Source organism: Eufriesea mexicana, unplaced genomic scaffold (genome assembly GCF_001483705.2).
Source record: "Eufriesea mexicana isolate 0111107269 unplaced genomic scaffold, ASM148370v2 scaffold1532, whole genome shotgun sequence".
NCBI lineage: Eukaryota > Metazoa > Arthropoda > Insecta > Hymenoptera > Apidae > Eufriesea > Eufriesea mexicana.
Genome location: NW_016909636.1, coordinates 351,102 through 367,562, shown reverse-complemented (window position 1 = coordinate 367,562; position 16,461 = coordinate 351,102). Strand labels below are relative to the sequence as shown.

Genomic DNA, 16,461 nt, shown 5'->3' with positions numbered 1-16,461 from the left:
ACTTAACGTATACATGAAAAATTAATATTTAAAAAATAGGACATTGTATGTGACGTTTTCTTATATTATTATTTATTACATGTTAAATCATGTCGACATTTACTTTTGGGACACCTGTAACCTCAAGTAATACAAGTTTTGGATTTGGGCAAAAGTAATTACGTCGTTTTACGTTTTTTAGCAAATTTTATATTATGAATATTATGAAATTAAAACGTAGATTTTTGGATTTAAAATTTAAATTGAGTTTGTGTTTATAAATATACTGAAATATTGATAATTCATTATGTTCTAGACCTGCAACAGGTTTTAACTTAACTAGTGCACCTTTTGGTTCAAGTAATCCAGCATCAACATTAGCTTTTGGAACTTCTTCAATACCTGCAACAACTACTGGACTTAGTTTTGGATTCAATACTACACCTGCAACTTCTGCACAAACACAATCAAGCGGTTTACTTTTAGGATCAAATACAACTAGTACAACAACTGCAAGCAGTTTATTTCCAGCCCCAACTACTTCTGCACCATTATTTGGTGGTCTTACTTTTGGTACACCAGTCTCAAGTACTGCATTAACATTTGGCACTCCAGCTGCTACAGCTACAACTGGAAATATTACTTTTGGTACACCTACTACTACAACAAGTATGCAATAGTTATAAATAATTTAATATCATTTATACAATTAAAATATATACATCTATCTAATGCTTTGTATTTATAGCATCGCTTTTTGGTAGTAGTAATTTATTAGGATCAAAATTAGTTACTGGTACTACTACAACTACTACAAGTACAACAAATAAAGGACTAGGAGGACTAGATGTGTATTCAAGCAATAAAGGACTTTCACAGGGAAATATTAATCCTGCAGCTGTTAAAGAAAATATTTGGCCACCGGAATTATTACAGACAGTAGAGAAATTCAAGTAATTGTTATATAGTAATCATATTATATTGAAACTATGTAAGATTAATTAATTTGACATATGATTTCACTTACAGAGAGTTTGTAAAAGAGCAAAAAGTATTGTCTTCAGACATAGCAAGAGGGTCTGCAAGACCATTGAATCGATGTGCCGAAGATACAGCATCATTGATGGAACTTCTAACAACATTAGCTGGGTCTGTTCAACGAGATCGTTCAGCTGCTGATAAATTAAAACAAGATACAGCAAAAGCATTACAGAATGCTGAAATAGCTCAAAGAACACACGATACTCCAGCAGGATTACAATATGAAAATAATGCACCATTATTATTTTTTATGGAATTGGCTGATAACTTTGAACATGATTTAATGTTATTTAGATCTCAAATTGAAACAACAGAAAAACATATACAAACAATGATGACTCCAAAAACATTAACACCTCAAGGTAATTTTGTATTAATATTAATATTTATTAAAATTTATAGTTTATTAAAAGTTTACTGTGTGTTGCAATTGGTTTTTAGAATTGTCAATGGCTATGAGTAAACTTCATGAATCTCTCGTAGCTGTTGCTGGTAAATTACAAGGTGTACATTCAAAAGTACAACAACAAAAGGAACAGTACTTAAACTTCAGAAAATATGTTTTAAAAGATAATACAAATGTTTTTGAAGATATTAAAGTAGATGGAAAAACATCTCGAAATAGTATTGGAAAAATTACGAGTGGCCCTACTCCATTTAGTCCAGGTAATTGATTATTGAAAAACGATTTTTAATAATATTTATTTTATTTCATATAACTATTATTTAATATGTTATATAATTTATTTTTATAGGAAATAAAAGTTTTCTTTCAACAGCATTAAGTTCTAATAGACCAGGAAATTATGAAACACGAAATTCATTAGGTAAATGAAATTGTCATACAAATTCATTATGTTAATATATTTTTTGTTGAAAACAAAATCCCTAAAACAACGTATTTTCGTTGTTTCAACTACCCCATAAATATCTCCTACCTTCAGGTCTTGCGTGGATTTAGTATGAGGTAGATTTACTAACATATAACGCCCTTTACTAAATACTGTAGATTTCACATAATATATCAATAGTGAGATTGTTGCAACTACTTATTTTGTAAATATGATCGATTTACAATTTTTATTTCTGTAATTTGATTTTGATTTTACCTTTCCAGGAAAAGAGTTAAGGGATCTATTTTAGTTTATGAGGTACTAAATTTTTCTTCAGTTTCTGTTTGTGTTACCAAATGTGGAAAGGGATCATAGCTTCTGTATTTAACACATACTAATTACGTATGAAAATATTTTTTTTTTTCATTATAACAATAACCATTAATATTATTTTTCTTTATTTCTTTCATTTGCATTATAAAGTAGCAAACGATAATGGAAAATTGGAATCTGTGCCTAAGGGATGGCTGTGTATTTTATATGTACTTCAATTGCTTCTGCTTCTTGGTGGTTTTGTAAGAATGCTTGTGCCAACTAAAATGTATATTTATCAAGATACATAATATTATAGGAATATCATTGAATATTAATTGTATTAAAACAAAATATTTTTTAACTTCATAATGATGACAATGTTGCTAATATGTTACTTTACAATGACATTTTATTGTATTAAAGTTTATGTAGCTTTAGCTATTTTACATGCAAATTAATTTAACTCTTAAAAAACAGATTCAAAATAATTCAGTATATATGTTGTTACAGTTTGGGGAAATACAATACCAATTCCATCTGCTACTAACATTACTCTAAGTTCGTCATTGAAACCACCAACTGCAAGTTTGACCTTTAATACTGCATCAAATCTTACTGCACCTTTACCAACGAGTGAATCGAATTCAAGTTTCCAACTTCAAAAACCTCCTATTGGTAATAAAAGAGGAAAATATTAAATCGTGTTTATATTTATTTTTGCATTGTTGAATATGCTTAACATGTGCTTACAAACAACCTATCTTAGTTTTTAGTATATAATATAATATTAATACTTAGGTTCAATATTATTATTTTTTTAATATCAAGATATACGTATTCCATTTTTCTTTTTTTTCTTTATAAAAATGATTTACAAGACAATAAATTATTGTTCAATTTGTATATTTTTATAATTATAAATATTTCGTATATGCAGTGATATTTAACTATATTTAAAAATATATAATTATTTCTTTAATTTTATATATTTCTTTATTTTTTTAATTAAATATTACTACAGAATATATTATTTTTTATAGAATATTATAATACTCTCCTGAATTCATAAAAAGGGTTTTAAAAATTAATACTACAAACAGAACTAGTAAAATTAAATAGGCTACTTTACACTTTGAATAAAAAAGTTAATTAACGTCTAAATAATTTATATTTATTTATATCTGTAGTTCTTTAATTCAGTACAAATTTGAAAAATTGTTTTACTTAAAATCATTTACTATAATTTAAATTTTAGCTGTAGATTTATTAAATAAAATAATATTTCCAAACTACTCATAAAGTATTATGAAATAATATTTATAAAATAATAAGGAAATCGTACATATATAATATTTATGAATAAGATATTTGAACAGAATTATTTAGAAATATTTATTATTATTTTTTTATCAACCTCCCTTTGTTTAATACTGTATTCTGTAAGTTTGATGTGCTTAGACACATTCTATATATTGATAGTATAGTATAAAGTACACTAATTGAAAATTTTTACTGATACTTATTATTGATGAGGATAACGTGATGATATATAGGAAATTTATTATTTTAATATGTTGAGAGCTATATATATTTGTATATAAAAACATCAATTTTTTATTGAAATTATTTATGTTATAAAATACAATTAATATGATATAAAAATTATTGTTTTTGTATATCTTCTATTTTCAATTTTGTCTATTTATATAGCTTAGAACTTTTTTATTTGTTTGAAATATATAGGGTGGGCCATCTAAATAAAGCCACCTAAATAGCTCTTCTAATTGTGGGAATATTAAAAATATTTTGCACTACGGGAACCTGCACAAATTTCGCTACGCCGTCTTCATCTGTAAAGTCTCGATTAGAGCAAAAGTTTTCACTTTCCCTATTTTTCAAACTCAAAAGTCATTTCAAGATCGTGTAATGTACATATCCGAACGTATTTTTATCTAAGCTATAAGATGTAATAAAAAAAATTATACAATTATACATAAAGGACATCGATAACCTGGTAAATTTCGAAAAAAAATTTGTTTGCAACATTGATTTTTTTTAAACCATTCAAATAGCACAAATATTTTTTGTGCCCCATAATTGAAGCAGATATTTAGGTGAATTACCCTTTATTATGAAAATGACATTAAATTCAACATAAAGCAACATTAAAGTGTTTACAATACATGTAAAATATATTTAATTGTTCACAAATGTTGAGAAAATATTTTAATTAATTGTTAAATAGCACCAACTTGTATGATGGGAATCAACAATGTAAAGGCATCTTGAATGTAAGAACTTGCACTTGAAGCCTATTTAGAGAATGACAATTAATTTCTTGATATGCACACACTATATATGTAATATATAGTATTGTCTTACCTCCATAAAAATTGTTGTTATATTAGCATTAATAGTATCACATCTATCTGAAGTTTCAACAAGTTTATTCAAAACACTACAGTAAGTATTAGATAATACTCCAACTTGATTAGACAGAATATTTGTTAACTGAACTAATGAATCAGCTTCATTAACAGTGCTTCGATGTTCTTTAATTAGAAGTAATTCTGCAGTTTTATGAAATCTTTCCATAGAAAATGCTGTAAATTCTGCCAATACAGAAATAGCATGCTCAAATATTTCTTGATCATTGTGTGTCGTTGATGAAGTAATATAGCTATTAGACTCTTCACAAATCTAAAATCAATATTTAATTTCATATAATATATTCAACATATAAGTAATACAAAATTTACTTACAGTATGTAATTTTTCATATGTAATAATAACTCCAAGATCATTGCAAGCTTGTTGCAATTTACATTTCAAATCTTTCTCAGATGTTTCATCATCATTTTCATCATCTTCATTCAATTCACATAATTCTTCAACTTCTTCCAACATCTTTTGTACAGAATTTAATTCATTTGTATCTAATCCAATCAAATATTGTTGTATTTTAATACTACTTTGTTTTGATAACATTTCTAATGCTTCTATATGAACAAGTCCTTGATAATCGTCAAAAAGACTTTCGAAGTGTACTTTCCTTAGTTTTTGTTTCTCTTCGATTGTTCTTTCTATAGTTTCTGCTTTTTGTTTAGCTTCTCGAAGAATCTGAGATAAATTTGGTTTGCCTGTTTCATTTATAAAGAAAGCTCTTTTTTTCTTTAACCCTGGATCACCATCTTGCAAAACTTCCATTGTTTTTTTACCAATAGCTTCTAGTGTATCTAATCCACCAGTCATAACTTTACTTCCAGTTGATTCAACTAGTTTTGTTATTGACGATACACTTGATATAAGATTTCCAAATCCAAAAGAAGTTTGTTCCTTGGATTCCTCATTTTTATCATCTGGAAATTAAGTTAACTAAAATAAAAATATAATAATTTCATAATTTGGAAGTAACTGAAAATATTTTTAAATATATTGATCCTATGTCATTAATAAATATAGATTGCATATAATTAAAAATAATAGAAAAATTATAAAATGGTATAATACCAGTAACTGTATGATTTTCTTCTTCATTTGTAATACATTTTGTTTCATCAGATATAGCCATAGATTCTTCTAAAAGCGTGAGTCCTTGTGATACATGATTAGTTAATGTAGAAACTCCAGCAGTAGCTGTATTAATTAACGTACTCATACCCCAATTTGCCCAACCCCAACTCGAGGAAGAATTATCTGTTTCATCACCAGCTAATGACAATCTTTTTAATACTGGCTGCAATTTCTCCTCGGTTAGTTCCTCTGATAATTGAATTGCATCTTCCAATCCTTCCCAACCTTCAGGTTTAAATATTTCTTTGAATGTTTTATCAGATTTCATTTCTTCGGGCATTTCTGACTCTGTTATCTCATCTTTTATAGAAGGTATATTGAACATAAAATTTTCTTCTTTCATCGATATATTCTCTTCATTAATATGTGTATCTATGTTATCTATATCAGCTGTAAGACCGCTAGTTGGCATAACCTTAATTCCTAACTTCTTTGCATCTAACTTCTGTCCTTTATCATTCTTTCCTGTCTCATTAGATTCAGATAGTGTTTTAGAATGTAGCTTCATATTAACATCTTTCTCAGACATTTCTACCTCATTTTTATCTAACTTTGTTTCTTCATTATTATTCTTGACTTTCAAATTTATAGTATCACTGTTTTTCTGATCACACTCCACTTCTTGTGCATTGAGAGTTGTAACATTTCCATTATCTTTCTCACAAATTTTGTCAACATTGATAATTGGTTGCTCAGTCTGCTTATAATTACATGTATCATTAATACTGATACGTTTATCAGGCCTTTTTTCGTCACTTGTCGTATATATCGTCGGGTAATAATTTTCTTTTTTTCTACCGTAAATTATATTTGTATATGGTTGTCGTGGTACATATTCTGTATCATCATCAGATTCTGAATCTATCGTAGTTGGTGATTTCCACTGCTGTGTTTGAATACTTCTTTTTATTGGCACATCAATATTCATCTCTTCATCAGCACTTTCAAAATCATCGCTTTCAGATGTTGCCATATTAACTTTGTGTAATACTAAATTTTCAACCAAATGTAACTTGCAAAAACTTTAAATTTCGGTACAATCAATTTACGTTACAATCATACGTTCAGTCTTTGCTTAACGCTTATAAAATATGGGTTAAAAAGATTTCCTCATTTAGAGAACACTGTCCATACGTTTTCATACCTACACTGCACATATAAATATATACATATACACAATTATACACTTGTCACGTGTCTCACCAAGTAGGTAACAATTCACACACTTTATAAAATTCGTACCAAGTTTGTAGATTAAAAAATCAAGTACACATGCAAAAGATAGTTTGCACCCGTTAAATTTTGATACATTTTTTAATTTGGTTTAATTTTAATTTTGTCAATAAAGTAAGCTGAAATATAAATTATAAATAATAGATATGGATTTTTACAAATCAACTATATTTTGAAATAAAATTAAATATTCATTCCTAAATCGAAAAAAAGCAAAGAAAATTATGTCGAAATATACGTCCACATTGGTGAAAAGTATGTTCATTCTTCAAATAATGAAAAAAAGAAAACGATGTAAAAAGTTCGATATAAAAAATGTTTAATATTCGTATTAATTATTATTACAAATAATGCGTGCAAATCAAGTTAATTTTGAGCAAAATAATACGATTGAAGAACGATAAACGATGTAAGTAGGAAAGTAAATTGTTCGATCAAATTTTGATAATATTTAGAAGCTAAACAACGAAAAAAAGAAAGAGGAAGCAATACACGCGAATACCACAGCGGCTTATGAGACATTCTCGAAGGGGCGCCGACGGATTACCATCAGTTTACTCATTCGTCCCGGATGTTCAACGGTCTTGAGTGCACCTGCGTTTAGAAGTTGTATGGTGGTGCCGCCAATGCAATATAACGGAAAATATGCGAAACTATCGAAAGGGCATCGCGTTCGTCTGTTCCCGTCGTCGTTCGTGCACAGCGGTCAGAGACACGAGAGCTTTCGGTCTGTGGAGGGGGCAATTCGAAAGAAAGAGAGAGGAAGAAAGAGAATACAAAGCTGGGAGGGGATTACATTCGGTTCTCATCGGTGTACGCGTTGAGGCAAAGAGGAAGAGAGAGTGAGTGAGAAGCATTGCCAAGCGCACACGGTATGAACGTCCAGTGGCATGTTTCAAACACTCAACATGCTTGTAGTTGGCGCGAGGTTGTAGTATCGTCGAAACGAAAGAGTAGTTTGCGCGTATTCTTGGCACTTGAAACAACGGACTTGACAGAGTGTACAATTCTTGCGAAGCCATGTTCAATTCGATCCATGAACGAGCAAAAGTGTCTTGCGGTAACCGTAACAGTGTCCTGCCGTGTAAGTAAAAACGGAGTGAAATAACGTGCGGGGGAACGCAAGGCGAATTCTGACATTCCTTCAAGGAAACGTCGCATTGATTCGCGCTGCCTTTTGCACACGACGAGCGCAAAGTTTAGTGCAAGAAGGAAAAGGGAGCACGGTGAAATGTACTCGATAGTACCGGCATTAACGTGCACTTCTTAAAGCGGGTCGCAGACGCAGATGCTGTCCCGTCTCTGCTCTGAGAAACTCGTCGTCGTTCCTGTTGCTCGAAAAGGAGAACGACGTGATTGGTACGCGTCAGAACAATTTATCAATTTTCTTCCAAAAATTAATCAATGAAATGTGCATCTGAACAACATTTGCAAGTGTTGGCCGTTTATTTGCCGGCACAGTGCCGTAAGTATTTTTAGAGTGAACCTGTTTCCCGATGGTGTAGAAGGTATGATAATTGTGTAAGAACAGTAGGAATCAAAGGATGGTGTAGAACATCACACGTGATTCGCAAAATCAAGGCCCTAATAAACAGCGGGTAAGAGTGTAAATAGAAGTGAACCACAAGTGAGACGGCAGGAAGGGTGAAAGTGTTTTTTTTGCCAAATTCGGTTCTCTTTGGTGGTGTGAAGAAAGTAATTTGAAGGCTGTGCTATTTGTATATTTTTTCCCCTCTATATTGCAAAGTGACCAGTGCGGGATTAAAAGAAAAAAGTGTTACAATAATGTAACGGGCATCTATACGCGCTCTTGTACAAATGTAGGACCACGGTACCGTCTCAAGGCAAGATACCAACAGTGGACTTTTCTTCGACGGCCAGCTATGTTAACGGTGGAATTCCGCTCGAGAGGAATCTGAAGGCGGGGACTCTGACGTCACTCCGCTCATGATAATGAGGTATTCATGATGGCGGAGTAGCGCGTGAGGGAGAAAGAGAGAGAAATAGAAAGAGATCGAACACGAGAGAGAGAGATAGACCGGTAGATAGAGAGAGCGGGAACGTGTGTGTACATTATATATACTACAATGAATCTACATATATGTATACATATGCACGTGATGTCTCTTTCTCTCTCTCTCACACACACTCTTATCAACCGTTACATAACTATGTTTCCCCTTTGACAATTCTAACATCTTTCCCTCTCTGTCTCTTTCCTTCTCTTCTTCTTTCTCTTTCCTTTCAACGCAGTGTGTATGTATGTGCGCGCGTGTATGCGTATCTGCGTGTGTGTGCGTTCAGTGGCATGCAACACATCCTTTCTATCTCCATTCCACTGTATATCGGTGTGTATTACTATTGCGTGCCTTCTCTTTACCAACTCGAATGTCTTTCTTTGTCTCTCTTACATCGACTATCTTTCTTTCTCTTTCATCAATACAGCGTGTATGTGGCACGGGGAGTGTGTGCTCGCGCGCACAGATATGTGCCTGTCGACTGGTCGGTGATAGAGAGTTTTGGATGGATTTAGAGCGCAGTGAAATATGCCAAGGAGACGGAATGGGGAGATACCGCTTCCGGAAGGGTGGGACGTCGCGCAAGACTTTGATGGAAAAGTGTATTTCATCGATCACAACACAAGAAAAACAACGTGGATCGATCCTAGAGACAGGTACGCCATTTTCTATGTATATGTTTGTATGCACGCGTACACGTGCTAAAACGGCTAATATATATATAATTGCGTGCAATCTCTGTGCGCGAGTCTTATTTCGTTTAAAGTTCCCATCCGACATTTTTGTGGATTTACACGCGGACAGGCTATTCGTGCTATTATGACAATAAATATGTGTAGTAACTGTTCGCCATAGGCACATACACACAAGTGGGAACACGAAATATTTCTGACGTTACATTGCCCTCGTGTGAGCGCCCCTTAAGTTTCTCGCGAGTGTGTATCTACTACGTGTATGCGTATATTCATACACCGAGGACTCGCCGCGCCCGCATTCCAGTCGCCAGGGCCGCCGTGCTGTCGATGAAAAACTCGAGAAATCTGGTGACCACGGTCGAACGCAAAAATAAAACTATTATTCGTTTGAACATTTTGATAGAAAATCATATTTTCGTCGAGTTTTAACCAAACGAATTTTTTATTTTAAATTTAATATAAACTTCTTTTTCGTTCTATTTCGCTATCATCGAATAAAATTTATTTACTTTCTGTACTAAAATCGACATAGAAAGCGCGTGTTCACAAATGCACCGAATTATTACGATTTGAATATATTTCGACTAGATACGAATCCGACAAATAAAATATGTAGGCATATAGAAACGAATTAAGATATATATTTTTTATACTAGGTTAATTATAATTATAAACACGATTATATGTTAGTAATTACATAATATAATACTTATAGCGAAATATTATAATTTATACGTTGGACTATTACACCTCCGTTAATTTCTCTAACGCTGACATTATTACTCGTTCAATCTATATATCGTACAGCATTCCTGACATGCGAAATCGAACAAACTATTTTTCCGATTCGTCGAAAAGAATAAGCAGATGGCGGAAGTGTTAGTTTCACGATAGGTCCAATGAATGGCGCTCGTTATCGAGCCAAAGACTAAAATCTCGTTATAAAACTGGCTTACATGGACACCGTGTTCCACGTGTCCACGTTGTCTAGATTAATGTATATACGCGTAGCCGCGGAACGTAGTGTAAGTGAACCATCTTACGGGTCTAACCGGTATATAACGTACATGCAACTGACCGGTACCTAAAAATAGACCTTGGTACAAGGGTATTATTCTTCCGATTTTGATGTCGCCATTAAGACATCGATCTCGTTACGTGCACTCCTTTCATTTGGTTTTCCTTTCTTGTTTCATAAAAGGTAACACAAATTTATTACTAATGAATAATAGGTTAGATATACATATATATCTTTTCAAAAATTTTATACAGGATATAGTGCGACAGGAATCGGATAAAGCATTATTTATTACGAATAACGATAACAGTGAGTTAAGAATTGAATTTAATAATTACAAATTGAAGAATTTGCTACTATCTCAGAGACTATAGGTTAATAAACTATAATTAATAACTATAGGTAAATAAAGGGAGTCGAGGGTTGTGTATTTTAGTGATACTTTGAATATCATTGTCGTATTATCGATACTTGTTTTCCACTAGAGTTATCGTACAGCAATTTGAGCGCAGATTACTCGACCTGCGTTCGCTGCTGTTTTTGTTTGCACATTTGGCACGCGAACAACAGAGCCCGGTGTATGGTTATTCCGTGTGCCGGCGACTTTCGCGTTCCTCGAAATCTCGAAATTTCGTTCCTCGAAGCCACTAAGCACCGCTCGCCTCTCGCCTCTGCTGCTTCTTTTTGGAAACTCGAATCGAAATCGCGCGCACTCTGTTCGCTCGGTTTTCCCACTGTGCGTCCCTCACGCAGTACAACGCGTGGCATCTGCTCGACATCTGTGTTTAGGAAAATTCTTTCGCTCTTACGCGCGGGCGCGCGCGCATGCGCACGAGTGCTCCTTCTCCTTTTTCTTTCACGCATTCTTTCGATCGGAGTCGGACTAACATTCTTGTAATATCGTTTCGTAGATTTACGATCCGTGTGCGGCTGTTTATAGATTTATCGTTGATCCTGAAAATACGTTTTTCAAATTTGATCACGATTTTCGATTTTCGTTATTTAGTAACATTTGTTTCGAGAATTATTTCCTCGTATAAAGGCTAAAAGAATGTCCGTGAAAAGGAAAGAGAGAACGCTTGTTTCTCAGTTGCATTATGCAATGTTGTGACTTAAGAAAATATCAATATGCTGTTATAGCTTTCGAAGATAGTCGTTTACGTTGTTACAGTTCGTTGAACATTTTTTTAATGATTCTAAAGGTGGCGTTCTTAATCATATATACACAATATTTATTTAAATTGTTACATATTTATAGTTTGTAAAACACCGTTTTACAAACGTCGATTTATAATAATTTTTCTGATTTCGTGTTTTTATTTTAATTTGATTTCTTTCTTATTTGTATGCTTGTTCACCTAACTTTATATAATTTCATATAAATATCTCTCTTACGTGTCTCTTTATATACCTTTTATTAGATTATATTAACAACAAATTTTTAATTCCTGTTTTCTGCAATCTTCGATTTTATATTTGTTGCATACTTGACTACAGTTGTCTATCTGTTTGAAATCAAGGTGGCTGCTATTTCTTCACTCGTAATTAATCATCGTGATAATTAAAGTGTAATTTTATCTACAAAATTATTGTCTATGTAATTAGCCAAATGGTAACGAAACAAGGAAAAAAATGAGTAGCTGCTCACTTTCAATTACGAAACCAATATCATATAGATATAATTACACAACAACGGCGAGTTGTTAATGAAAGAAACCTATATTTAGAAGATGACCGAAGAAGCAAAAAAAATTTGAGTAGATTTTCGAAAGTTAAAATTTATTTCACAATTATGTCTCAAGATTCATAACGTAAGAATAAAAAATGCTATTTTCGATAACGAATTTTTTATATGAATATTTAAACGGTATTAATTATATATTAATTAAATCGTATATATAATGACAAAAATATAATAATATTTAAACAATTTTTTTCAGGTAGTATTTTTCAAATTATCAAATAAATAAATAAAAATAAGTGCAGTTTCTCCTGAATAAATTTGTTTAAATATTTTTCATGGAAATAAATTAATATGGACATCATACATCGTTGCTGTAGTAATTTCTTACATAAACGTATAACCTTAAAAATTGCATAACAAATATTATAAAGTCGAAAATTGCAAAGAAATGAAAAATTTGTTGTTGATATAATGTAATAAAAGGTACATAGAGAGGTATGTAAGAGAGATATTTATGTAAAATTAATATGATATGCAAATTTAATAGTGAAAGGCAAATTTTGCAGGTTCTCAAATAAATTCATTCACAATGTTTTGTTATGTAAACGAGTACCGGTATTTCAAGAATTTCACACAATTTTTGTTTAATTAAAATAGCGGTATTTTTTTATTAGAGATATAACAATCTAAAGAGTTTTTATACCGCAAAATCATGATAAGAACGTTTTGAATACATTCCTTTCCTGTTAATAATTTTATTGTTTTGCGTGAAACAGTATTGGAAATGTATGCATGATAAGACAAGTTTATCAGTGAAGAAGAATAGAATTTTTCAGTTATTATTAATAGATTCGATATAACATCGAATATTATTAAATTATCTATTATCGACAGCTTATTTATCTGTTATTAATATATCAATATAACTGATGTTTATTTGTCAATAATTTTATATAGGTGCTCATATGCTTAAAGTGTACCAAAATATGTAGATAAAATAAACGAAGTATAAAAGTGTAATATATGTACATATACAAAAACATGTCAATATATAAGAACAACACGAGATATATGTGATAAATATATTAAACATATGAATCATTAATTTTGGAATTTTTATTTATTCATTTATCGATTATAATCTGATATATAATCAATTTTAGGAATTTAATTAAGCAATTAATCGATAACATTCATTAGTTAAATTTAATTTATAATTCGACATTACAGAATATTATGGAGGTACGATAAAGTAACTTTATTTAGAAAATAATATAAAATAGTAGCAGAAATGGAATAAAAAGTAAATCGAGAAATCACTATTCACGATACTAATTAATTCCAGTAGTACATTACCAGTACATTCTTACATATACATATACACTTTCAAGAAATCGGATAAGAAATAAATTTATCTTCTTTTTTTTCTTTTTTTGAAAAGAAAATATGTCTCATATGAGAATGATCCTTTAATTCTTTGCACCCCTTTGTCGAGTGTGACTCGACATAAATTTTGATCGAGTTAAACTCGTCATTTTTTGATTCCTCATTTACTGACCAAGAAAACAGAAAATAAGTAACTACTCGAATTACTTAAATTCAAAATATAAATTACAACAATGTTTGAGAGCTGTATTTCATATAACGAGTAAACAAAATTCTATAAAATAAGTAGCAGTCGAGGAACTGTCCTGTGAAATAAATTTCAAGGAAAATGCTTAAAATGGTAGGGAGTTATTGGCAAGAAAATTGAAAATTGAAAAATAATTCGGAGTGGAGAGGGTTAAAACAAATTATTTTTGGATGTAAGGAAGTTAAAATCGATTCGGCAGATGTATAATGACTTGATATGACAATCTATCAACATGGAACCAATTCTGTAGACAGCAATATCAGAAAAGTCGAGGAGTCGACGCTATATATGTCTACTTTTGGTCTGCTTTAGGTGGATCGACCCAAAATTAAAACGAAATTTTAATAATACCATTTAGCGTTTAGCTCGAAAGAATTTAAGAATATTTAGTGTTATTACAAACGCGAAAATTTCTGTTTATATTTCTGCTAATACTATCATCAAAGGTCTCTCCGGTGTCTTATGAAACATGAGCACTATGAATTCAATTAGGAGACCAATAGTTGCTGCACTATGCGTCACATTCGACGAAAAAATGACTAAAACACCTAATAAACGATCGTTTTAAAAATCTAAAACAATCAAATCACTCATAAATCAAGTCTATTAGCTATGCAATGGACTAAAGTAGCAGCAGATGGTCAAAATTCTTTAAAATAAGTAGCAGTCGAGGAACTGTCCTATGAAGTAAATCTCAAGCAAAATCCTTTAAATAGTAAGGCCTTATTGGCAACAAAATTGAAAAATAATTCGGAGTGCAAAGGGTTTAACTTGAAAATTGCTCGGAGAGTACTCTGCTGTATCTCTGAAGCTACCTCTGTAGTTCCCAAGACCTCAACGGAATTTTTGTTCGCGCATAGTACGATCACAGATGTTAATCGATCGTACTAATCGACGAAGATCGAGTCCAGGATCGAAATGTACCCTGAGAGAAATTCACAAAGTTGCCAGTTTTTGGCGCGAAGATGTAACATTAAAGAGGCAGCAGCGTGATATTGCGTACACACGTGCGTGACCAAAGCCATGGCACGAATTACGAGGCAGGAGCGTTCCCAAACTTGGAAATTCGAGACATTCCTAGTCCATGACACATCCACGTACAGAGAGAACGAAGGCAAACGGAGATTCCTGTAAGCTGAGTACCATTATTTTCTTCTCGGAATTTTTACGCTCGGAACACGTTTGAAAACGGCTCGGCAACCCGGCCGTCTCTCCATCAACGCAAACAGTCATTATGTCGTTAGAAATATTTTCAGCTATCATTTGCAATCACGATTTATACGCTTAACCAGCCCCTGTACGTGACCGATCGCGGAATATCCTCGTTGTAATTAAATGCCTTGAATTCGTTGCCGCATATTTTCATCGATTGCGCGATTAAACGCGACGTTATTGCCTGGAATTGTTAATTGTAATGAGCTTCCGACGATGATTTAAATCTGCTGCGAGATAAGTGGAAGATTTGATTATTGATAAGGGAGAAAGAGGTAAAATTTATTTTGCCGATCGTAAGATGTACAGTCGGCTATGAAAGTATTCGAATATTCACGAAATGACAGCGTGTACCGTGATTCCCAGAGTTTCTTGAGAGGACTGATGCAATGGGTGTAGATTTTACATACGTCCCTGGCCATAAGTCCGTGGACACTTCCTTAATTGGAATGATTATCTAGGAAAAGTTATGAAATCATTAACCTTTCGCGAGTAAGCGCTCCCTAGGCAGCCTTAAGACGATTTTCGGTTTAACTCACTAGCGCCACCATGGCTCGTAACTACGATAAATGTTTACCGCAACTACTGTTGTTATATCTTAATGATATAATTTTAGGATTTTTCTTTTACTTTATTTTAAACGTTTTAATTTAATATTTATACTTTACTTGTTGTAAGTGTAATAAATATCAATGTTCGAAAACTTTAGTATACGAGTGTACGTGTGACGAACGATCCTAATAGTATTTATTAATATCTATAAATATTTATTAATATTTATCGACTAATTTCATTAATATTTATATAAAAATATATACCACGGTGAAACAGGAAATTTAGGTCTCTGAGAGTATAAAGGTGGAAGATAAAATAGTTAATTAGGAAAGTATCTGAATGGTGAATTCTTGATAGCTTCCTGGAATCTTTAATTGCCAGAACAATCTGTTGACGTTATTCTATTTTGAATTAAAGATGATGAGATACTGCTTTAACCCTTATGCCAATAACCAGATACCCTGAGCCAGGTCGTCGTTCCTTTGTACGTTTCCTATCGATGACTGCCTCGAGATAAAAATTTTGAAAATAATATTATAGCGCAGAGAGGCATGTAGAATAAATAGTTATGAAAATTATCGCGGTTATTAAAATTGTGAAACTGTGCAATAATAATTTTTATTAAAATCCTAAAATTTTATAACAACAATTTTTATTAAAATCCTAAAATTT

At 31.9% G+C, this 16,461-nt stretch overlaps 3 protein-coding genes across 6 annotated transcripts in view; 2 read left to right on the top strand and 1 right to left on the bottom strand.

Annotated features, from left to right (window-relative positions):
• Positions 1-2,908, top strand: Nup58 (nuclear pore complex protein Nup58). Of its 4 annotated transcripts, XM_017901185.1 has the most exons (8): positions 1-154; positions 296-648; positions 728-932; positions 1,009-1,382; positions 1,462-1,686; positions 1,776-1,847; positions 2,138-2,171; positions 2,679-2,755. In XM_017901185.1, exons 1-7 carry the CDS (start codon positions 90-92, stop codon positions 2,161-2,163), a joined length of 1,320 nt encoding a protein of 439 aa, XP_017756674.1. In that variant the 5' UTR covers positions 1-89; the 3' UTR covers positions 2,164-2,171; positions 2,679-2,755. The 4 variants fall into 4 exon arrangements, with proteins under 4 accessions (XP_017756674.1, XP_017756672.1, XP_017756671.1 ...); XM_017901183.1 differs by lacking the exon at positions 2,138-2,171 and having other exon boundaries at positions 1,504-1,686; positions 2,679-2,908; XM_017901182.1 differs by lacking the exon at positions 2,138-2,171 and having other exon boundaries at positions 2,679-2,908.
• A 1,497-nt stretch (positions 2,909-4,405) lies between these two features.
• Positions 4,406-6,883, bottom strand: LOC108548316 (protein FAM114A2). Its single transcript, XM_017901187.1, has 4 exons — positions 5,679-6,883; positions 4,932-5,527; positions 4,551-4,868; positions 4,406-4,480 (listed from the first exon to the last, which is right to left on the bottom strand). The coding sequence occupies exons 1-4, from the start codon at positions 6,712-6,714 to the stop codon at positions 4,406-4,408; spliced, it is 2,025 nt and encodes a 674-aa protein (XP_017756676.1). The 5' UTR covers positions 6,715-6,883.
• A 921-nt stretch (positions 6,884-7,804) lies between these two features.
• The window catches only part of kibra (WW and C2 domain containing protein kibra), a 99,242-nt gene continuing 90,585 nt past the window's right edge, over positions 7,805-16,461 (top strand). The window contains exons 1-2 of the mRNA XM_017901195.1: positions 7,805-8,932; positions 9,420-9,648. Of these exons, the coding sequence (XP_017756684.1) occupies positions 9,521-9,648 (128 nt within the window). The 5' untranslated portion in view covers positions 7,805-8,932; positions 9,420-9,520. The remainder of the gene's footprint in view (positions 8,933-9,419; positions 9,649-16,461) is intronic.

Excerpts from the sequence above, each read along its gene's own strand:
- Nup58 (XM_017901182.1), top strand. The coding sequence starts at position 90 with ATGTCGACATTTACTTTTGGGACACCTGTAACCTCAAGTAATACAAGT. Across the intron at positions 155-295 it reads AGTTTTGGATTTGGGCAAAA|ACCTGCAACAGGTTTTAACT; the intron begins GTAATTACGTCG and ends ATTATGTTCTAG. Across the intron at positions 1,383-1,461 it reads AAAAACATTAACACCTCAAG|AATTGTCAATGGCTATGAGT; the intron begins GTAATTTTGTAT and ends ATTGGTTTTTAG.
- LOC108548316 (XM_017901187.1), bottom strand. The coding sequence starts at position 6,714 with ATGGCAACATCTGAAAGCGATGATTTTGAAAGTGCTGATGAAGAGATG. Across the intron at positions 5,528-5,678 it reads AGAAAATCATACAGTTACTG|ATGATAAAAATGAGGAATCC; the intron begins GTATTATACCAT and ends CTTAATTTCCAG. Across the intron at positions 4,869-4,931 it reads CATATGAAAAATTACATACT|ATTTGTGAAGAGTCTAATAG; the intron begins GTAAGTAAATTT and ends TATTGATTTTAG.